This window comes from Procambarus clarkii, chromosome 60 (genome assembly GCF_040958095.1).
Source record: "Procambarus clarkii isolate CNS0578487 chromosome 60, FALCON_Pclarkii_2.0, whole genome shotgun sequence".
Taxonomy (NCBI): domain Eukaryota; kingdom Metazoa; phylum Arthropoda; class Malacostraca; order Decapoda; family Cambaridae; genus Procambarus; species Procambarus clarkii.
The window spans coordinates 17,451,063-17,474,625 of record NC_091209.1 but is presented as its reverse complement, the minus strand read 5'-3'; the positions used below and the strand labels follow the sequence as shown (position 1 = coordinate 17,474,625).

General features: G+C 38.4%; 1 protein-coding gene across 18 annotated transcripts in view; it reads left to right on the top strand.

The window, feature by feature from the left end:
* tweek (transmembrane protein KIAA1109 homolog tweek) overlaps window positions 1–23,563 on the top strand; it is a 101,821-nt gene that overhangs the window by 74,402 nt on the left and 3,856 nt on the right. For 16 of the 18 annotated variants that reach the window (XM_045756077.2, XM_045756076.2, XM_069307622.1 and 13 more), the window contains 18 exons: window positions 8,457–8,613; window positions 9,657–9,837; window positions 10,493–10,820; window positions 12,084–12,213; window positions 13,576–13,665; window positions 13,774–14,093; window positions 14,588–14,813; window positions 14,998–15,179; window positions 15,819–16,050; window positions 16,579–16,736; window positions 17,605–17,794; window positions 19,134–19,357; window positions 19,581–19,850; window positions 20,517–20,699; window positions 20,997–21,176; window positions 21,555–21,688; window positions 22,567–22,584; window positions 23,342–23,481. In XM_045756077.2, coding sequence (XP_045612033.2) covers window positions 8,457–8,613; window positions 9,657–9,837; window positions 10,493–10,820; window positions 12,084–12,213; window positions 13,576–13,665; window positions 13,774–14,093; window positions 14,588–14,813; window positions 14,998–15,179; window positions 15,819–16,050; window positions 16,579–16,736; window positions 17,605–17,794; window positions 19,134–19,357; window positions 19,581–19,850; window positions 20,517–20,699; window positions 20,997–21,176; window positions 21,555–21,688; window positions 22,567–22,584; window positions 23,342–23,481 — 3,343 coding nt within the window. The remainder of the gene's footprint in view (window positions 1–8,456; window positions 8,614–9,656; window positions 9,838–10,492; window positions 10,821–12,083; window positions 12,214–13,575; window positions 13,666–13,773; window positions 14,094–14,587; window positions 14,814–14,997; window positions 15,180–15,818; window positions 16,051–16,578; window positions 16,737–17,604; window positions 17,795–19,133; window positions 19,358–19,580; window positions 19,851–20,516; window positions 20,700–20,996; window positions 21,177–21,554; window positions 21,689–22,566; window positions 22,585–23,341; window positions 23,482–23,563) is intronic. The other 2 variants (XM_069307621.1, XM_045756078.2) reach the window with 1 other exon arrangement.

Here is a 23,563-nt window from a genome sequence, read left to right as displayed (position 1 = left end):
TCCTTTTATTTTGTGTATACAAGTTGAGTTATTTGTTGTCAGTCACCTTATTGTGACTTATTCTCTTCATTTATTTGTATTTGTGAATAGAATTTGTAGTTTTGAAGGTGTGTAATGTGAATATTTAATTCATGGGATGTTATTGTAATAGATGATATGCTTGATAGATTAATGAGAAAATGGAGTAGCAGCAAGAGTAAACATTCAGGCAAGAATGAATTGTAGAAAGATTGTTCTCGGCAAGTTAGTATTAATTTGGTATATATTAGTTCAAAAGAGGTCCAACTTTTAAATATTATTTACAAATTTTGACACATGATTTAATTTGAATAACATTGCCTACTGTTTCTAAACATTGAGAGGGAACACTGCTAAGTAGTATCTAAAAGGGGAAAAAAGGAAGGTGTGGTATTACTTGGGTATGCAAGATGCAAGTGTGTCTTGGCCATGGGTGAGGACTGCTCAAGACCGGCTGCTAGACAAGTGCACGCCTAATGCAGATCACAACACCATCGACGACACGTGTACTTGACTAGTAAACAAATGAAGAGGAAAATAATGTGGCCTTGTGGAACTAGGCTCAGACACTTGTTTATGGTAGAAAATGGCTGTGTGAGAGGGAAGAAAGTAACCTCCACAAGAGATGAAGCATTGAAAAAAATGCTTCTCAGAGGTTTATGAATGTTTTGACAAATATTGTCCAAGCAAGGACTGGAATGTGTGCCCAGTGGCACTTGAAGTTGAATATTGGAGTGATAATTGTTTTTGCAAGTTTCATGGGATAAACCACTTTATTATATCAGGTCTGTAGAGTAGAAAAACATATAGAATTGAGTAATTTTGTTAATTTGAACATAAAATCAAGTTTCTCTATTGGTTTGGTTTCATTGCAAATTTATTTACATTTTGCTAAGCTTTTATTTATATATAAATATATCTCACACATCAACTAATGATATATTTCTTCATATTGACTAAGATTTGTTTTAGTAAAAATTAGTTATATAAGGTCATCATAGTATATCTGTGCTAAGCTCCTCAGATTCTCCCATTTAGCTAACTACGGGAGCATTTGAGTGGTATGCTTAGTAAAGAGCATTTCATTATGCTCCACATACTATAGTACTTTATATTTCTTCAGTATAAAGATATATAAAACAAGATAGATATATAAAAGATATATAAAACAGCTGATTAGTGTGTGAAGCTTTCAGACTTGCATTTATTACATCAGTATCTCTTAGATAATTGTTGCTTTGTATGTAATTCTTTGTTACCGTTGTTTCTATCATAAATGCTATGGCATTTGCTGCCAGCTTCCATGTTCTTCATTCCACACCAATAAGATGAGAATGAAAGAAAAGTGCATTGGTTCAGATCCGAAAAGTCACGGGTTCAATTCCTATAGCTGAACAGATATGTTTGGGCACGTTTCCTGTCATCTAATGTCTCTGTTCATGTATTGTACATAGGTACCCAGACGTTGGTCATCTGTTATGGGTTGTATGCTGGAAGAGATTAGTAGTTAGTCTAGGGGTGACCTCAATAATCCTAATAAGTTTCTTGTCCATGACTGTGAAACAATATTGCCCCATTTTCATGGGATAGCAAAGGCAACCACTCAGGAAAATGAGAATAATACAGATAAAGAATGAAAAAGATACTCCTGAAGACATCCATTTACCATATCTTCCACACTAACCAGCATCATTTATAATCAACAGTGTCACACTACATTAAAAAGTTGGAGCAGATCTACAGCCTACATCTGTGCAGAAGGGATGTTTTCAAACTGCCCCTCTCAGGTCATACTAGTGCCAGGATGACAGAATCCTCAGTCCAGCCTAAAATGAATGCCAGAAAATACAGTCCAAAAATCTTACAAGCATTTCCAAACAGTAATTTGGATGTTGTATATTCTTCAATGTACCAATTTGCTGCTGGTATTCTTCTCTTGGTTTTCTACAATATATTTCTGGTTTCGTTTGGGCTTTGCTCTTTGATCATGGTCATCTCTGCTGTTGTACAGGGTACAGGCAGTCACAGCACCACGTGTGTACTCGCCTATTTGTGCTTACGGAGGTTGAGCTTTGTCTCTTTTGTTCCACCTCTCAACTGTGTGTGTGTGTACTCACCTAATTGTACTCGCCTAATTGTGCTTGCGGGGGTTGAGCTTTGGCTCTTTGGTCCCGCCTCTCAACTGTCAATCAACTGGTGTACAGATTCCTGAGCCTACTGGGCTCTATCATATCTACATTTGAAACTGTGTATGGAGTCAGCCTCCACCACATCACTTCCTAGTGCATTCCATTTATTAACTACTCTGACACTGAAAAAATTCTTTCTAACGTCTCTGTGGCTCATCTGGGTACTAAGTTTCCACCTGTGTCCCCTTGTTCGTGTCCCACCCGTGCTGAAGAGTTTGTCTTTGTCCACCCTGTCAATTCCCCTGAGAATTTTGTAGGTGGTTATCATGTCTCCCCTTACTCTTCTGTTTTCCAGGGATGTGAGGTTCAGCTCCTTTAGCCTTTCCTCGTAGCTCAATCCTCTCAGTTCCGGGACGAGCCTGGTGGCATACCGCTGAATCTTCTCTAACTTTGTCTTGTGTTTAACTAGGTATGGACTCCAGGCTGGAGCTGCATACTCCAGGATTGGTCTTACATAAGTGGTATACAGGGTTCTGAAAGATTCCTTACACAAGTTTCTGAAGGCAGTTCTTATGTTGGCCAGTCTAGCATATGCCGCTGATGATATTCTTTTGATGTGGGCCTCTGGGGACAGGTTCGGTGTGATATCAACCCCCAGATCCTTCTCTCTATTTGATTCTTGCAGGATTTCCCCTCCCAGATGATACCTTGTGTTCAGCCTCCTGCTCCCTTCGCCTAATTTCATCACCTTACACTTTCCAGAGTTGAACTTCAGCAGCCATTTGTGTGTGTGTGTGTGTGTGTGTGTGTGTGTGTGTGTGTGTGTGTGTGTGTGTGTGTGTGTGTGTGTGGAGGCATGCTTTGGTCCGTTTACCTTTGGTTGTGCTTGGAACTAACATAACTGTATATTTTATGTTCTTGTTAGGTTCTGTCATCTGCTGGTGATCAGGAGTAGCTGCTGGACATGGCAACCTGCAGTTTGAATGAATGCTAATTGGCAATCTTGGGTTTTTAGTAAGTTTTTGGAAAGGGTCAAGTTCTTAGAAATGTGCTTTTTGGCAGTCAATTCAGGCTGAATTGATGATTCTCCATTATCTTCCTGGCAACAGTATGATCAAGAGGAGGACATTTGTAGAGCTCTGCAACATAGATGTGAATTGTCAACCTGCCATGACCAAGCAATCCTCTCTAGATAAAAACACCTACTGTACCTTAATATTATTACTAACTACTGTACCTACATCTAATTCTTACCCATAAATAAAGTACATGGTGAAGCGCAAAATACTTAGAAAATGATATAGTGCAAGAATGTAATTTGGAAAGTGCTCAGAAACACGAGGTAATCGTGAGTTATCGCAAGGTCACTGCCTGGTCTTTGGGCATCGTACACCAAAGCATTATATTAAATGCTGTAAATATTGTACTATGTGTGTGTGTGTGTGTGTGTGTGCAAATCTGTTCTCACATTTTTTTTTTGTAATTTTGGTGTTAAAAATAATGTATAGATTAGAATTCATTTCATATGAATTCACTCAACTCGAAGGCTAACGGTACTTCCCTATATTCATGACCTGCTAACTTAGCCACTAATGAATTTATTAGTAATGTTATTTGACAGTTTTTGTTTTCATATACACTTGTTTATCAATGTACACATATTACAAGTTTAATGTGTGTACTGTAATATGTGTTTGCAGGGACACCCTCCAGGTTCTGTCACCCCTGCCAAATCTTTCTTCTTATATTTACAGTACTTTTGAAAATTTATGAAGTAAGCCTTATTGAGTGAGAGAGCATGTGTAATGAACTAGAAGCTAGTTCGTTCTACTTGCTCAGTACTCTCACAGTGAAAAAATTTCCCCTTGTATGTCTGTGACTCCTTTGAGTACAGTATTTAGCTTCCATCCATATCCTCCTTTTAATAATTCTCATCTTACATGTTTTGTCAGTCACTTTTGTTGCTGAGAATCTCGTGTTGCCTTTCACTTTTCTCTCTGTAAGTATTGTTAGCTTTAGTTCTTTGTACCTTTCTTCTCAGTTGTGGTGCTAATCTTGTTACAAATATTTGGACTCAAAACAATGTAAATGTACTTTAAGGTGAGAGGGACTAATTAAGTGAGGGAGGGCTTAATACTCTAGCATTTGTCTTACATAGGCAGTGTACATTGCCTTGAAAGCCTCTCTGTCTAGTTCAGGTTTCTGAATGTTGTAATATTTACCAGCTTTGCATACAACGCTATGTTATTTTGTTTGCGTTTGCCTCAAGTGATGGGCTTGACTTTGTGTTTACTCTTGTGTGTTCTATTTCACCTGACCATGTTCATGATTTACTACCTTTGAGGCTTCCACCACTGTGAATGGTGGTGGTGGTGGCGGCTGTTATGCTGGTTCTTGTGATGTCTTCAGTGTTGGCACCATCTATGTCTTAGCATGGACTGACTTCTTTATGTTGTAATATACCAAGCTATCGATATGAATGTCTTCTTTTGTTTATCATTACTTTTGTAAGTCATAGTGACTGCCAAATAGATACAATGATTGTTTTAGGTAGATTGTATGTGTGTGTGTGTGTGTATTGGCTTGTGGACGTGTAGTTATGAAGTGAAATGTTTGCACTCTGCGGCTTCACCTTTATCCTAATTGTTCACTTCGCTGTAGGTAACCATTGACAATGTCTTGTTTCTTTCAGTTTTCCCCCTTCTACCTGGCTGTGCAGGTAAGAGAACAATAATAACTCTTATTTTCCTTTATCTTTCTATGCTTTTTTTAAGTTATTGTGCTACTACAATATTTTTCACTCAAAATTTGGGTTACCATTAATTTTTATAACCCATGGTCATCTGAAGCTGTAGATGTTTAATTTTAGCAATGAGATATATTCTCATCATTGGTTTCCACATATTGCCAAGGTTTTTACTAGTCAGGTCTAGTGCTTATTGCCAGAGGTGCTCGTTGTAGTTGAAGTCGATTTCTCATTTTAATTTATCCATTAGCCTTATATTTTTTCTCTGCAGCAGAGCAGGCATTATATGTGGACATTTGGTGAGTAAAGAATTTCTGTAACCTTTCTTGAGAAATGCCAGTATGTAGAGTTTTTCAAAGTCTTGTGAAATATTGTCCAAGTTTGCCAGTACTGTTCTATATTTCACTTCTTTTAATTGGAAATAAGTGGGTGAATCACATGCTTATCTTCAGACTTACAAATATTAATTTGAATTGAACAAGTTCCTCCACCCTGCTTGTGCATAATCATTAGCTATTGGTCAAAGCTGTTCAGTTTTCAGCAGTGTTGTGCAAATGCTGTTAATTCACACCAGAGCTGAAATACACTAGAATATTTTCTTATGTATATTTTGAAACTTTTTGACTTTAGGTTTACACGCACTTTTGAGTTGCCAGTAATATATGTAGAATACTTGTGTTAGGGCTATTTTGTTCCGAGGCTCTTCAAATGCTTCTAGAGCTAGGCTCTATGTGGTCCACTCAGGATGCATGTCACCCATCAGGCTCTCACGACTTGTATTTCCATCGTGGTGGGGATCTTTCCGTGTGGTCCTTTCATGTATCTAAGGGAGGGAGATGGTAGTTTTGCTCAAACTATCGCCAAACATAAAAGCTCGCTGTAATTAAAAAAATTAAACACCACTCTCATACACTACAAAACTTCATTATTACTTCTATATACTATTCGTAGATCAAACATACACTGACCATCACGAGATACAGTACCACTATCACAACACAGTAGGGTGAGAGTAGCCGACTATCCTCATTTTTTATCCTGGTGGCCACTCATTGCTTTGCTAGCTCCGCAGTGGCTAATTAAATTGAGGTTTCTCTTATTTGGATTTACCTTGAGACTGTTGTCTTAGTACAGTGAAGGCTCTTGTGCTGTGTTTGCTTAATGGTGTAGTACTCGCCTAGTTGTGCTTGCGGGGGTTGAGCTCTCGCTCTTTGGTCTCGCCTCTCGACTGTCAATCAACTGTTGTACAGGTTCTTGAGCCTATTGGGTTCTTTCATATCTACATTTACATAGCTATAACTATGTAACTGCAACAACTGTACAGTTAACAATTGATTTTCTTGATGCTGCCTGACAAAGGGTGACAGCCCCAGAGATATCCTTTGTGATGCAGTTTGGTGTTGCCTTCAATGTGCCTTGGCTCCTCTCAAAATGTTCCACTCCTATGATTTTCAAGTACCAAGCCCTTTTTCTTAGTACTGTTTGATGGTTGTGTCTGTTTCTGGCCCAGTTTTGTGCCCATGCCCAGTTTCCTGCAAGTTGCTATCAATACTATAATGGGGTATCATTAGAAACAGTGTGGGGTATTTTTCACTGGTGATGATAACCCTGGTGGCAGTGTGTCGAGTTGTAGCAATGTACTCGTTAATATGTACCTACGTGACAAGGGTTCAGCTTCTGGGCTTCAGCTTTTAACCATTGGTTGGCTATTGCAGTGGTCTAGCTCCCTCAACCTTTCCCTGTATCTCGGTCCTCTTAAGTTCAGAAACCAGTCTTGGGAAAAGTCCAGGTTGTTGAGTATGATGTGTTGCACCAATGGAATTAATCATTGTCAATGGGTAGTTAATTAAGCAGTAAGGGATCATTTTGACTGGAAAGTGATGTGCTACAGAATCTTACTTTTAATATATTTTAAATATGATCCTTATCCAATGTTGATGTGTGTATAGGGATACATGACTATTTTTGTCACAGATGATTATTTAAGGGGGGGGGGAAAAAGCTCTTGAAACATGGTGTAAATTAAGAAGCAAATAAAAGAATTTAGGGTCTTCTTGGGCTGTTTTAAAGAGATAGCATGCTGTGTTTAATGTTGCTCAGTGGTGCCAAAAATGTCATAATTGGTGTAAAGTGTCCAGCAGTCATCTACTAGAACAAAAAACAGCAAATCATTAAGTGAGTATAATTAGTACAGTATATAGAAAAGACTGTTTTTCTCAAGCACTGTAGGTACTTCCCAAGACGGGCTAAAGATACTTCTGTTTACATTGAAGAAACTCTGCACATCTCAGAGGATTGAGCCTATACAATAATATATCAAGTTGTAAGATATGCCATAAGTTGTCAGTATTGTCTTACATTAAAGAAATAACAAATGCCATTAAAGATCTGAATGTGGAATAGAGAACAAAAATGTATTGAGAGTACATGCCATAATTTCCCTGCTTGATTAAGGTAAGAAAATAAAGCATGGAGAGTTTACACACAAACGTATCCAGGTGCCCAGACAACCGAGAGACGTATAACATTAACCTCCCTGCTGTGTACTGAAGGTAGGGACTGGCTGGTCTTTATCGTCTTCCCCTTAGCATTCCAACACCAGTATTCAACTGCCTAACATTTCTGATAGATTTGATTCCTGTTGTTGATCACTTTCTTTTTCAATTAAATTAAGGCAATATACAGTGGCTGTGTTGGTATTGATCGATAAGTCGTTGGTTTCTGTATGTTAAGTAAAATTATTAATATGTTGTCTATCTAGATGTCACTTAATGGACATTACATTTTATTTAAAATGGCAGCAGAGTACACAGGTACTAGTGTATGATCACTTATAGCCGCACGAACAGGTGTGCATGACGAGTTGTGGCAGTGTATGCTGATATAAGAAGAATTGTAGTAGTGGGTATTGGTGTATGACAAGTTGTACCAGTATATGTTGGTGTATAAAAGTTGTAGATGGGTACAGATTTTGGAAATTTGCCCAGTACAAAATATGTATTTAAAATGTTTTTAGTAGTGCCTACAGACGTTTGTCAAGTTATAGTAATATGGATACATGATGTAGTGATGAGCAGTAAGTTGCAGCAGAAAATACAGATGTACTATATGTTACAATAGTGTATATTGGTAGAATATATAAGTTGTAGCAGATTACCACATAGAGGTTTGTGGTAAAGTGCAGCAGTGTATATACAGGTATGGACAACTGTCAGAAGAGTAAGCAGGTGTATCTTAATCGTTGCCATGTATGTAGGCACCAAGACATTGACGACAATTGTTGCAGATACAGTACTTCAACTTATTTTATACTCTTCAGGAATAATGTTAACTACATTATAGAAATTGCTTTAAATATAATGTTTTATGTTTACTGTATTTTATAGAAATACAACTGTACCTTGAAGCACCAATTTCTTGGGCCCCCCCCCTGCCCTATTGACGGAAATAATATAAATGACCTGAAAAGTGCATGTTAATGTCCAGAGGTGAACTAGGCATTATTGCTCTATCACAAAAATGTAATATAATGGCGTGCAACTGTAAACCTCTCAATTTTGCAGGTCCCATTACACCAGGTGGAGGTCACGGGTCAAGCAGCTCGGGCACGGTCAAACCCCTCGACCCCAGTATTGACCTGGAGCTGGACGTGCGAGTTTGTATCAGCTCTGGCATGTGTAATCTTTATACCAAGTGTGTGTCACGGGAAGAAGAGAAGAGGTCAGTTCACACCTTGATAAATGTTAAACCTTTTAAGTATGCAAAAGCCCATTGGGAGAATTGAGTCGGCTGAAGTATTATAATGCCAACAAGACAAACTTACACTTGCGCCAGTTGCACAGGTACACATTACCAGTTATCTTGTACGTCCAGGTACAAGATAACTAAAAGAGGGGAGCACTATCTATGCTATGTCAATGCAGCTGGGACACACACACACACAAATTTGTAGTACAGTAATTTGAGAAAGCTTGTATCCAAGAATGTTTAAAAGGACCATTCCTGTTCCTGTCATTTATAAATCTAAGAATAATGCATGGAGGTACAGAGTAAGGGGTGACATGCTTAAGTATAAAAATGGATGAAATAAAAGTGAAGGAAAGACCCAAAATGTGTGTAAAGTGTATTAAAAATAATTTTTCAGATGTAACTTACCGGTACATCCTTTCTCAAGGTGCTGTATACACTGTCAAGAAATTTTAAAGTGCATGAAATTTAGAACCACCCATAGTACTCTACTCACCATGTGATGAATTTCAATAATTTATTCACATAAATTGTTTGGTTTTGTTCCATATTTTAGTGAAAGTGTGTGTGTTGTATGGCCAAAGTTGCCAGTTGACTCCAGCTGTTGTCGCCTGGGTTATCTTCCCTTGTAGATGGCTTGCACTGCCACTGCCCCTCCAGGGTTACTGTATCATCTTCCCTGTGGGGTAGTGGTTACCACCACCTACAAGGTGCTGCTTCTCCAGTATCGCACACTTATGAGTAGTGCACGACCATTGCTCCCTCTGCGAGGCTTGTTGACGAGAAGTTCTAGTTTAATAGTTCACAAGTGTGGCTTTAAAGAGACCATTGTGAAGCTTTTACTCACCATACTGATATTTTATTCACCTGAGGTTATTCATTTACATTTACAATTATTTGTTGAAAGCTACATGTAATCATACGTTGCATGTGTCAGTAGATATTACTTTAGTTTACCTCCTTCCTTCAGTAACTATTGTTCATGATAGGTTATAATAAAATATTTTGGCCAGCAGAATGAAAAAGGAACGAAGTTTTTCTGGAGGCATATCAGAAACTCCGAGCAGCCCTGGCTCAGTTCGTAAGAAAAATGAAGCTCGCACCAACATGTCGAGCGGTAAACTGCGAGCCCCACCTCCACCCTCACTCTCTGTGTCTGCTGATACCATCTTCTATATCCCAGGCCTCGATGTAAAGGTAAGTGTAATGTTTCTGGTACAATATTTTATTAATAGAAAATAATGTTGACAGTGTCTTGCCTATGCTGTTTTGTCAACACCCAGGACGCAGTATTTCATATTTAAAGTTAGAGTTTTTGACATTCATGCGTACCTGACTGTTGTTTCAAGATACACTAATTAATGGCTCTTGTTTCCTCTTCTCTCGGGTTCTCATTTCCCCTCTACACCCTTGCCACAAGTTCTTTCGTTCACTCTCTACACCCTTGCCATAAACACAAGGTCTAGACATGGTGTGTCTAGACCTTGACCTTGTCTTTAAATGTGAAAAATTTAAACTGGAGAGGCTACTTTTTTTTTTCATGAGCTGACCATACATCCATAGATTTTCTGTCATTTAAGCCTCCTTGAATAGTAAACTGTGCTACATTCAGTATTTTTAAACCAACAACAGTAAAATTAACAGTTTATAATTCTTTAACAATTAAATATTTATAAGTAAAAATGGGTAACTTGAATTGTAAATAAGAGAGGACATGTTGAGGTTTTAATCTTTCCGTATTGCCTGTTAAGTTGAATAACAGCCACACAAGAAGGGAAAAGAATTATCAGAAAATTTATTCTCTCAGATAATTGATTTAATTAATATACTACTGGGGATGTTTTATATTCAGGTTCATTATGAGTCGCACAACATTCATGAAGAAACTCCAGTTGGGAGTGGCGGCGGTGTGTTTGGCAGTGGCGTGGGCATTCCCTCGGAAGGCTCCGGGTGGTCACCTGCTGGCACGGCAGGAGGCAGTGGCAGCCTTGGTGGCAGCTCCCGCAAGAGTGGAATTGGTAGTGGTGGTATCAAGCGTGCTTCGCTCTTCACTTGGCTAACTTTGCAAAGCATACAGAGAGAGACTACAGTGAGCCCAAACATTCTGGAGTTCCTCGAGTTGGCCTTGGAGCCACTGCCTGTACCCGAACCTCAGCACAAATCTCCAGCCGCATCTCAAGGTACACTACTTCATTCTCTTGTTCCTGCTGATAATTATATAAATAACAGACTTCCTATCATGTGCAATTTTTTCTTTTATATTCCTTGGTAAAGCGGGAAAATATAATTCAAATATAACAGTGGCGATAGTGTTTTGCATTCATTATTACAGATTTTGTGGTCCCATTCTTGCTTAATCCTTCAGATCATTCAAAGTTTACCATTAGGAATAAATTATAATAATTAGAAGAATGTAAAATGACTTGATATTCATTATGGAGCAACTGTGTTTGATAAAGACAAGGTGTTGGGCATGGTTTAGCACACCTTGCTGAGCAAGTCTCTCTGTTGCTCCCAAAGCCTTATTGTCCACCCAGGATACAATTTAGTACACACAATATGCTTAAGTCAACTTTCCTCCACCATGACAAGAATTTCTGCACATGGTCTTGCCATATAGTTGGGGTGAGGAAAGAGTGAAGAGTATCTCGATCCACATCTGAGGAAATAGTTGGTTCTATATTGGAAAATAACATATCGGCATGCTAAGTACTGCTTGATATCTATCAAATACCAATTGCCACTTAATGCTGTCCATCTGTCACTGGTAATATGTTTTAAAAACATTTGGGTTTTGTATGGGTTGGTCCTGAATTTCTCTCCCCCTCTTTGTGGTTTTGGTTTAACTAAACCAGAGAGCTTATTCTCCCAGGAGGTTTGTTTCTTTATCTTCCTATCCATTTCTGTTGCCACCACCTCCATTTTCCTTGTGCATGTTTCTGAATCCCAGGTGTGGCTCCATGTCAGATTTCTGTTGTTTCATCTCCCGTAGTTTCCAGTCACAGCACCTACTTTGGAATCTGCTTTCATTTCTCCTGGTTTTCTCCATTTTGGCATTATCTGTTTGGAATAGTTTCTCTTCATCAGTCCCAGGTTTGTGCTTTAGTGGGCAAATGGTCTTGGAGGTTTCCTGTGGTAGCTGTGGTTTTCCATTGGTCCTGCTGCCCTTACAAGGCCTTGAGATTTTTCCCTCTTATTGGGTGGGGTGTAGCCCTGGAGGTGTCTGGCCTTTCTATCTTATAGGAGACAGCTCACAAGGCCTTGGATAAGTGGGGCAGGGGTTGTATGTGTGTGTGTATCCTGACTTTGGCCTGCCTGCTTGTCCCTGCATGGTTCATGCCTGCATATTTCCATATGGGGTTCTCTTTGGCCCTACTCCAGGTTAGGTTAAATTAACAATCTGTTTTTGAAACCATGTTAATACACATGTCCTACTTTTACAGAACGTGAACCAGTGTTCAATGTGGATGTTGACACTTCAGGAGCTCCCGGTGGTGGTGGAGTACCTTATGTTTATGCATCGTTTCCTGTTGATGTTGTGGTTTACTTTCATATGCAGCCATCAACTATTCGGTAAGCATTATACAAGAATTTGCTCGTTCCTTTTTGCATCTTCATAGTAATTCTGTATGTAATACATGCAAGCCAAGTAGTTAAAGCAGAAGTACAGTACAGTAACTATGCAATTTGTGTTTGAGCAATTGTAAACATTGGAAGGGTACTGCACCCTCTGGTGACTTTATCATTCCGCTGTAATTGCTTTCTCAACAAGTAGTCTGTAATACTTCAGCAGTTATTTAATAAACAGATATAGACACAAGAAGCTATGCAAGCATTTGAACCCTTGTCTGAAAGGACAGGAGTTAAGTGGGCGTGTTTACAGTTAACTGGAACTCTGGATGACTGAATAATGAATTAGTGAACATAAATATTTTCTAATAACAGAACATCTTGCTATTACGTATATAACAAAAAAAAAATCGGCAAAATACTAAAGAATGTATAATGACTTGGCCATAAGAGATAAACAGAACTGGTATACCTATTAGATTTATGCTTGGGGTAATATAAACTATTTATATTAAATAAACTTTGGCCAAACATTTAGGTCATTGTTTCAATTAATGTGTAGAAGGGGATAGAGATAATATCTTCAGTTTCCTACAAATGGCCAATTCCCAGAAAGTGAGCATCTAAACTATTTAGTGCTGAGAGATAAACAATCCCAGGGCTTAGCCAAGAGCTTAAATGATATAATTTCTTCTTGTAACTTACATTAGAGTAAAATATTTCATCAGTGAGTATGTAATAAAGAGCACTTGAGTCACATTGTCCAAGACTGTAAATGTTAACTTTTTTCCTCTGCACTGCATCAGATGAATACATGTATTCATTTGCTTACCTGTTGACTACAAGACAGATGAGTTTCTCTTTTATTTAGTAACGTATTATTCTACAGAAAACATCAATGAGAAAATTTTTGAATTAGAATTGTATTAAATCATTCATGGCCTTAGAGATTATTCCTTAATAACCAGGTTAAGTTTCCAGCTAACTCTTATGGGAAAAATAAATATTTACTGAAAAATTTGCATGGCAAATGTGCACTTTGCTCAACATTGTACCTTGGTGCAAGAACTGAAGACCAAGTACAGGTACCCCCCATACTGTCCATTGTAGTTATAAAAGTAGTGATGTCGTAAGTTGCTGGCTGCAGGCACTGCTGAGTGATGCAATAACATCTGTGGATTACAACTGGTACCATTTGGCATCAATCTGCATTCAAAGACTGACATGAAAAAAAACATTTCCTGTACAGTACTTGATATGCTCCGTCAACATTATAGTTTACTGAATGCATTTTATGATATAGTACATTTATTGAGGGTTAAGTTTGGGAAATGTTTCCAAATGTTACCATGCATATTCTTGCAGGTTCTCTTGCCAACCAGTTTCCCGTGTGGAGTGTCTCCTGCAGTTACCATCCCTCAACCTTGTCTTCTCATCAAAGAGAGCAGATGATGGGTGAGATAATTTGGCTCTTGTTAATTTTTAGTATGCTTAATTACATTTGTTATTTATATTATTAATCTTTATTGTTTTCTACTTAAATGCTTAGTGAACCATCAACAGATCAATGGCAGATTTAGCGAGTAAGCTGCCAGCAACTATCGGAGGGTTAAGTGTAACTGGTGTCCTGGAGGACTTCTCACTGTACGTCTTCCACCCATATGGGGGAAAACAGCGTGGCACCTCAGGAGCTCCATATTTGGCATCCTCTCCCTTGGCAGCCCTTACAGACAGTGAACGGAAGGATTCCCTAAGTGTCATGGTGGAATTTGTAAAGTTTCACATATCTAGGTCACGTAAGATTAACTTCAAACCAGAACTGGGCACGAAAATGAAGGCAGCCAACATTGCAGACTCGGCTAAGGCCATCATCAGATTTTCCAGTAAGTTGCATGCCATGCCTGTTATTATGTTATTAAACAGTGACATTATCATAGGGTGTGACATAAAAAAGAATCGGAACTCTATATAATGTAAATCTTGGTAATCCTGGTTTTAAAACGCACAATATATTACAATGCTTGCAGTCAATATACTTCAAACAAAACATTTAACAGCTGGCTATAGGAGCATCCAAAGGTCATACACAGAATGGAGCATTTCACTGTTTTAAGTTACCTACATTTGTTAGTTTTTGTTTTTAAATTTGGTGTATCTTCATGCTGTATACTCATCACTTCAACAGTTGTTCAAAATGAAAATTGTATCAGATGTTATTGCATGAAAAAGTTGGTGATTAATTGCATTAAGTCTAGGTCATCCTTGAATATTTCCAGTTTTAATTTATTTGCAACTTTGATTCCTTCATTCTAATTACATTTAATAGCATTTGTTTTTATTGCTGCTCATTGTAGTAACTGTCACATGACATCCACAGCCATTGTAGACATTGGAGCTGCCCACTTCAAGTATGACATGCGGAGACTGACAGAAATCCTAGCATTCCCCCGAGCATGGTACAGGCGATCAATTGTGAGGCGATTGTTTTTAGGAGACTTCACAAGTGGTGCGATGTCAAGTGAGTGGGATGAAGCGAGTCCAGCAGCTTCCTCCGGAGAGTCGCCACCCACTCATAATGTTTCAACTAAGCGACATTCGTCAAGGTTTGTACCTTTTCTGCTTGTTATACATCTTGGATTTAGTTATTTTGTGCATTAAAGAACAAAACAATTTTTCTTGCCTACTTGTAAAACTTGATGCTTAGGTTCCAACCAGTGTTGCCAGAAATAGATAAATAGAGGAGTTAGCTATAAGTAGAATTGGATCATGATACTGTGTCTCGTTCAGTTCGTCAGAGGGTATTGACACAAATCGTCGAGAGAATGGCAGCATAGACGGCAGTGGCATCAGGTCAACACCAGCCACATCACAACTTCTGGGTACTGCCGGTGCTGGTAGTCGTGCACGAGATAAACTCAGGCTTAATTTTGATTCTGATGCGAACATCAGAAAAAGCCCTAAACTTACAGGTAATATGTTTTTAGTATTGGACAGTTTTTATCATATTTTTCCTATCTTTATTATCTCCATAAAAAATTCTTCACAAATTATAATGCATGCAGCATTAATCCTGTAATGTACTGTCGACAATAGTGATTCTATATGTGTTTCTTCCTTCTATAGTGTGCTTGGTTATCTCTAGGTTCCTTTTTAGAGTAATGGATCACCTTTTCCTTGATAAACATCTGAAATAGTCCACAGAATGCACAGTAGATCTACAAGGGTCACAAGACTACTGCTAACTGGGACAGCACGGGTTAGCAATATGACATTCTCAGCCATGTGTATGGCTACATGGGCCACATGGCCATGTGGACATAAAAATAGTGATGTTCATTTTATGGGCAGCAACTTGGTGGTTTTATATAGCAGGTTCAAATACAAAAATGGGGACTTGGGAGGATGTTCACGAAATTGAATGTGGGTTTCTTGGATATTCGTATATTGGGGTAATTAACATATAGTTTAACAACTCTACTATACTGCAGGTTTCTTATGTTTCCTAAACTCTACTCAGATGATTTTTCAATATGATTTGTTAGTTGGTTTAGCCTTCAGATAGGTTGATCATTTCTTATCTTTTTTTATAATGTGTTTATAATTCTCAGGTGGCAAGACAGACGGCATGAGCGAGGAGGAAACTGATGTGTTTGGGGCACCACCTGCGGCACCAGATGTGGCTGAAACATCTTCATCTGATAAATCATGTGAAGCAGATGGAGCAGGAATGACTCAGACGGCAAATAAAGCAGGCTCGTGGGAGACTCTGGTGCTTTTTGCCGTCAACTTCACCCGCCTCAGTGTGCAGATGAACATGGGCAATGTGATGGGCAATGTTGTGTATGTGATGCAGTATTGTTTTTACTCTTGTGTGTTTGTTTTATACACACAGCTCATTGTGACATAAAACAGGATACAGAATAAGGGTTTATTCTGCTAATTATAATGTTATTAGTAATTTTAATACTGTAATACAGTATGATGGTGAATCACAGCATGATCTTAAAAGCATTATTGTACCCAAGATATTGATATCTTATGAAGTATGTTACAGTAATGGCTCCAATTAAATTATTAATTAAAACTTTTACTCAAAAAAGAGTAATATAAAAATATTTGATTTTCATTTGAATGGTAATTAGTAATTGTTTAGTATTGATTATGTAATAGTGGTATATGATTCTAGTGTGCATCTGGCCTAGATTCATGCTCAGCCTCTGCTCAGTAAAGTATACACATACATTAAGAAAGGATAAAGGAATCCATAATTGAAGTGGAACTGTACAGTATAAGAAAGAGAAGTTGTAAAAAAAAAGAACTGGAACTCCTGATATATGGACTTACTCTTGATAATTTCTTTATCCCCAGCTGGACAACAAAAGACTTCAAAGCCAATGGAAGACTTTCAATCGGAAGCACAGGCCACAAAAACATGTACATTGGTCTTGGTCTGGGAGGGTCTGGTCTGGAGGCCAAGGGAGGCATTGTGGGTGGCACCATTGAACTCTCGGAAATTAACATGTATTGTAAGTTGGCTTTGTGTACAGTCCATCACTCTTCATGATTTTCAATTGTTTTGTGTATGAAACATTAAAGGATGCTTTATGACTTTGTGTTAATAAATTTGATTTTTGCTGCCAAAGCATTTGATATTCTTTGAAGTTGTTAGGTTATGCAAGATATGATCTTTAAATGTTTATATATGCTCTGAAGTGCAGGTAAAGTATTGTGTGTTTGACAGCTCAACTGGCACTGTATAACAGTGTGGCACGGTCCTTTCAGTAGCTCCCTAGAGCTTACTACACTGGAAGCCCATAGCCGTCTGTGTGTGTCACGACCCACCACCACCACCACCACCACCACCACCACCACCACCAACAACAACCACAATCTTGCATTCTCTGCAGGGTGGAAAAGCAGATATTGATCAAAGATCAACTTAGCACCTGAACCAACCACCCAAAGAGTAGAAAGGAAGTCAAAGACACGACTTCTCTTCAAAAAAAAGGAAATATGGTCAGATAATAATTCTGACTGAATGAAACTCTTTCAGTGACTTGCCATATCCAAAACTTTCTTGTATTTGCTGTTTAGTTTTTAAGATTTTAATATAACTCCTTTATTTTAACAATAAAGCAGTAATTACATCAGTAGAGCTGCAGAAAGTCTAATGCAGCCGAATGTTGACTGTGTGAAGTCAATAAATGATAAAAACTTTAATCTTGTGTAGAAGTGGTTTGTGTTTTATCTCCCTCACATTCCAGTCTCCTGGAATTACCTGTGCATGTACAGGTAATGGTAACATGTGTGGAAAAAAAAATTTGCTGCCACATCTGTGGTAGAAAATTAACTAATCAATCAAAGGCACTTACATTTTATGCATTTACATTTCAGTAAAAATCCGTGAAGACCCGGGAACTGAGCCAGACCACACTATTGGTGTCAAGTTATTTGCATCACAGTCACGCTTAGACTACATGGGAACCAGTGTACTTATGGGCAGAGTTTCCTCCTTTGGTGTTACGCTGAGAGATGAGTGGAAACTTAAACAGTGCGCTGATAGTGATGAAGATACCACACGAAGGTATGTTATTTGATGACTGTCTCTTTTGCACATACACGGTGAGGGTCTATGGTGGGTCCCCTGCTGTGACAAACAGAAACAAGCTCTTTTAAGGCAGTAAGGAGGTTGACCATTAGTGCAGAATTATAAATGCCTTATACTCTGAGCAAATAAGAGTAGGAAATGTATAGGTAAGTTAACACTTTTGTTGCCCCGGCGAGTGACCCACCGCACTTCTCAAGGTAGGTCGAGCGGTGCGCGCTAACTCACCACCCCCCACAAATGTTTATACTCTTCTTCTTTTTTTTCTTAGCTTTCTGACCTCAATTTTCATGCTACATCATTCAATTTGGGTTCAAATTGTTTGCAATAGAATGCCTTAAAAAATATTTGCATATAAGAACACATAATTCTTACATTTCTATACTTTCGACAAAAACTCTATAACTTTCCCTCATGTGTGTTTCTTTCAATGCTTTTGTCATGGATTGGCTCTGTTCTTGATCAGTATCCATCTGGAAGTCAATTTGCAGTGTTTATAAAGCCGGTAAAAGCAAATACTTGAGATACAATAGCGAGAATGGGAAAACTTTTCGACTCTAGGGGGAAGCCACTGCTGTTACGAGCGCGGTCTCAAGAACAGAGAGCCTCCAGCATGGGTGGGCACCCAAACGGTGGGGTCAGGATGCCACGTGGGGGTATACAGAGAATGGGCAGAAGTTGGGGTGTGTTTTAAAACAAATCCCATAGTATTTGGACAATAAATGGAATTTCTACAAATTTTTAAATTATTGACGCCTATTTGCGTTATCGGGCATACTCCACATTTTGGTTCTGTGACGGAACATGTAGCATCAAGTAGCGAAAGTGTTATTTACATTACAGTACTTGTATTCCACTTATACCTGTACTGAAGTGTTACCTAGATAGTCTAAGCAATTGTGAAATAGTGTGATATAATAGTAGGGTTGGTTACTGAAATATCACTTGGTTTTTGCAACTCTGTGGCTATTGTTTGAAATTTCATAAGTGTCCATAAGCCTTTGTGTTAAGATGGTGGAGAACCTTCAAGAGTACCAGCATACCAAGGTAGCTCAAATGTGTACTCTGGTTTGTGCAGAAACATAACATTTGTTCAGCTTTGTTCAGTTTATATTACAGTATTTGAAATTGGTGTTAGAAGCAGTGAGATGTTAGAGGACCTTCCTGCGTTACCTTTAGACTATCAGCTTAGGTCAATCTGGAGGATTAGTGGAGCACGCACAACCTTCAATAAATGTAAACGTGACAAGTGTAGGTAGGCTATGGAGCTTCATACAGTTAAAAGATAAAGAATCAAAACTAATGTTGATTTGTGCAGAGGTGCTACTATATTCATCCTGGGTGACCTGGAGTGGGATCAGCTGCAGCTCATCATCAGCAAGTCCACCACAGCTGACCTGCTAAAGATGCACCATAAGCTTGACGAGTTCTTTTCACAGCAATTTAAGTCAAGCAAGAGAGTTTTCTCCTCCCTTCAGCCCACCAGACACAAATCGTCTGTCAAACAAAGGCCCAAGGATGGAAACCGCAAGTTGGCTGGTGGTAAGATCTCATTAAGTCTTTAATATTTTGTATGCCACAAATAACATTATTTGGACAAAAGAGGGATGATTATTTGGTTTACTTCCTAGTTTGGCCCCTGTTGTTTATGCTTTAAAAATTACCTTTATATTTTATTTATTGAAAATCTGTAATTATATGTATAAAACCTATTTTGTATTAGAATGTAAACTTTTAAAATTTGAAGCCTCTTTTATCATTGCAGTGTTGGGTGTGACGTCAGGTCAGGATGCTCGTCATCATCGTCACTGGCAAGGTGTACTGTACCGTGTGTCTGGTCTGCGGCTCACCACCCTGCCGTTACCCTTGCCAGACTCTGGAACAGTCCTAGGTGGATCATTAGAACTTCATGGCAAAACCATCTCTCTTGCATGCTTCCATGGTGTTAACTTTAGAAGTAAATCATGGGCCTTATTTAGTCTTCAAGAACCATACATTAACTTCACCTCAGAAGTGCAAGAGGTTCCTGGAGACCGTAAGTTATACTCCAGATTATCGTTGGCTTTAGCACTACAGATATTACCATGTATAGTAATTCACTTACTAAAATATATTGTGAATTCAGTTTCATATTCAAATCACTGCATTAAAAGCAATATTGCATGTACAGTAATACCCTGTTGACAGCAGCATTACATTGATGTCATCAAGGTGGTGGAGGCCAAAACCGTCATTAGTTTCAAAGCATTATATGACAAAGAGTACATACTGGGGAGACAGGACACCACAAGCGTAACTCTCATCCTGTAACTATACTTGAGTAATTACTTAACACACGCTAAACCAAGCCAGCTACACAATGTAAATAATCATAGTGCTTCATTATTAGTTAATATCTTTTCTGCTAGGTAGTAACAAACATTTTCTGTTTATAATTGTAGGAGACACTATTACATATGGGGGAAGCAGTTGCATACAGAGGACAGTTTAACATTAAAACAGTAGTGATGCTGTAATGTGAAGAAAAATAGATAAGAGAAACAGAAATTCACAGAGGACAAACTAAAGACTATAAGAATGAAAATAGTTATGTAGCCAGAACAAGAAGTTGAAAGAATTTGTAATAAATTAGTGAATGAAAGCAAGAAGTGTGTTTGTACAGTGTTAGGTTGTGATGGAGGTTGTTTTGTTTCCTTTCCAGCCCCACGTGACACACACATTGTGCAGAACCTGACCTTCAGTTTGGGGGTTATGGAACAGACTCATGCACAGCATGTCTCTATGGCCACTGTCTGCAGGATTACTAGAAACATGGTCTTCCCACCACAGTTTCGCACCATCCAGGAATGGTTCCACTATGCTTTCTGTACATCAGAACTTGACAGTAAGTTTTGTACTGTTTGTTTTATAATTATGTAGCTTACCTCCATGTGCTCAGTATTTTGTAACTGAAGGAATGGCTCTACTTTTCCAGCCTTATAAAAGTTATATAGTATTTCTACTGACCCACTTGAACAGATAACATGCCTCACTGTGGACTTTGCCACCAATGAAGTTAAATAGGATTAATTTTCATTAGAAAGGAAAACACTTTTTTATTATTATTTCCATGAGGATTTTGTGTAATGAGATTTGGATACTCTGTACATTTGTACCCCAGCTGCATGTGGTGCTTTGACAGATGTAGATCGGTTCCCTTCCTTGGACCGCAGTGACAGCTTGCCATCATCAGATGGTAAGCGATCATCAGCCCGCTTACAGGACCACAACCATTCCTCAGAGACTGTCTTTGCCTTACCCTCAATGCAGATTCACCTTAACACCAAACATCTGCAGACAGCCAATACTCCAGACTTTATGGGTAAGCCAGTGATGTTGACCTACCAGTGGTGTGTGAAATAACTTGCAGAAACTTGACAAATATTATGGTATCATTATGCCCTGTTTACACGTATGTTATGTACTCTGTTGTACAGTACACAAGATATATTAACCTTTGGCAATACTGTTTTAGGTGTTCTTTATATTTTGTGATATACATACTGGCAGCATGCTGCAAGCTAAGAGGATGTGTCACCATTCTGGCATGTTCCTAATTCTTAATAGGACAGCTAAAATATATGTATTTATCTAAAGTTCATGTTAAAGTAAAAAAATAAATTAGGACTTCAGATATCATAGAATTTTCTCATTTTGCTTTATCATAGTAAAAACAAGAATTTAATTTTCTGGTCAACAGATGATAAACCCAAAGTGGAGTGTTCGCTCGTAACAGAGTTTCAGGATCACATATTTGTTGCGGTTGATGCGGAGAATTTCTTCTTCCTCCATGATTTGATCGCTTCGTATGTGAAGGACACAAAAGAGAAGATGGTATGGTTAAAAAGAAGTTAAATTTTGGATATACAAAATTCCAGTGCACAGGATTTTTTTTTATCTCCTGTTGTACATAAATATTCTTTCTTTTTCTGTACAGTGGACCCTTATATAACATAGTTTAGTGTTATCTCACTCGAGCAAACTTCATGGGGATAATGTCAGTTTGATGTATGCTACTTGGAAAATGTTTAATTTTTTTGTTTACTCTCTTCGGTTTCAGGTGGTTTTCTTTTGTACATGGTACCTTATGTCTGGCCTCCTGTTCCCAGCACCTATCTTCATTACTTTGCACTTGCTTTAAATAAACTCTAGTAGCCACTTAATGTAGGTGGGAATGATCGTGTAAGGAGTGAGAGAGAGGGTATATGTAGCAATATCTTTGAGGCTGAGTATTACTTGCAGATTTTTTGATGTAGATGCATGTACTTGCTAAAGGCCATTCTAGGTTTGATAGAGAAGTCTACAGTCTCCCCCTTTTCCTAATAATGGCCTGGTGGAGGCATTTGAAAAGACCCTCTCTGCCAGTGATTATTAACCTGGCCTGGCTGTTATGTGATAACATCCTTGAGGGAGCAGGACATGGCCTCGGGTAGTAACTAAGTAGTCTTGCCCAAGACTACCATCTTCGAAACATGGGTTACATAAGAGTCCACTCCACTCATTTTCATATTACTGTTGCTTAATGCAGCTGTCTCATATTTTATTCTGTAAATTTTGACTAATCTGTTGTCAGATTTGTTTCAGTTATCATTAGTAGATGTTTGCCTCTTAGTTCCTAAATTAGCTAAAGAAAAATTATTACAGTATTGATAAATATTAAACCAAATGTTAATTACTGTATATTAATCATGTATTTTTGCTGCATTGTTCAGGCCAGGAAAACTAAAGGGGTGAGTTTCTTGTACAAAATATATTACTGAAAAGTTTTTCATTGTAATTGTCTTGTTCACACACTTAACTCTTTTATTCTGGATGGTTATATACAGTACCGTCCAGAATAAAAGGGTTAAATACAAACTTCTCTGGGAGAGACCCTTATTAGCTCCTTTATGACTGTGCATTTTCCCAACACATCAGGCCAGATAGTCAGGGTATTTACCCTGTGGGAATTATCACTTGCTCGGTTTACCTAGGGGTACCTATTTGTCTTCAGTCAGCCGCCTGTTTTGTTGTAACTGCTTTCCCGATACATTTTCTTGTTTTGTGGTTGATATGTACCCCTCCCCCTTCCCTCACCTGGTGTGCTGGGCTAAGGTTTGGTGATGCCAATGCTAGACTTCGGAAGCTACTACAGAGTGCTTCTTTGTATTCAACTCTTGATTTTTCTCATACATTTCAGATGGTGCAAGTACAGATTCACCACTTTTAAAATTGCCACATGAGTTTTTTAAATATAAACATTAATGTTATTGTTGAGGCTACAGTACAGTACAGTAGTAGCATGTTCCCTGGTATGGGTTAAACATTGTCCCTGAATCTATTATTGCAATTTGTTCAGAATTCTAACACTGTAATACGATTTATGCTTAGTAATGTCTTAGTTCGGGAGAATTATATGCCCGGTGAGCACTTGTTAGCAGCTTTGTCGCGTTATTACATTATCCAAAACCAGGAAAGAAACATTTTGAGAGATGTATGGTATTTCAGGCTGGTGCTGACAACGAGAACAATAAGGAAAGTGGAGAGAAGAAGCCAAAGGTGGTGCGGGTGAATGAACCAACTCAACTCCTTCAACAAGATTATCGAGAATTTACTTGTCCCACCTGGCATTTGGAACCCACTGTCAGGTTATCTGTCAATTTAGTTTGTTACACCACTTCGACGTCCAGATCCTCTCCTTAATTGACACTGCAGTACCACTACCAATAA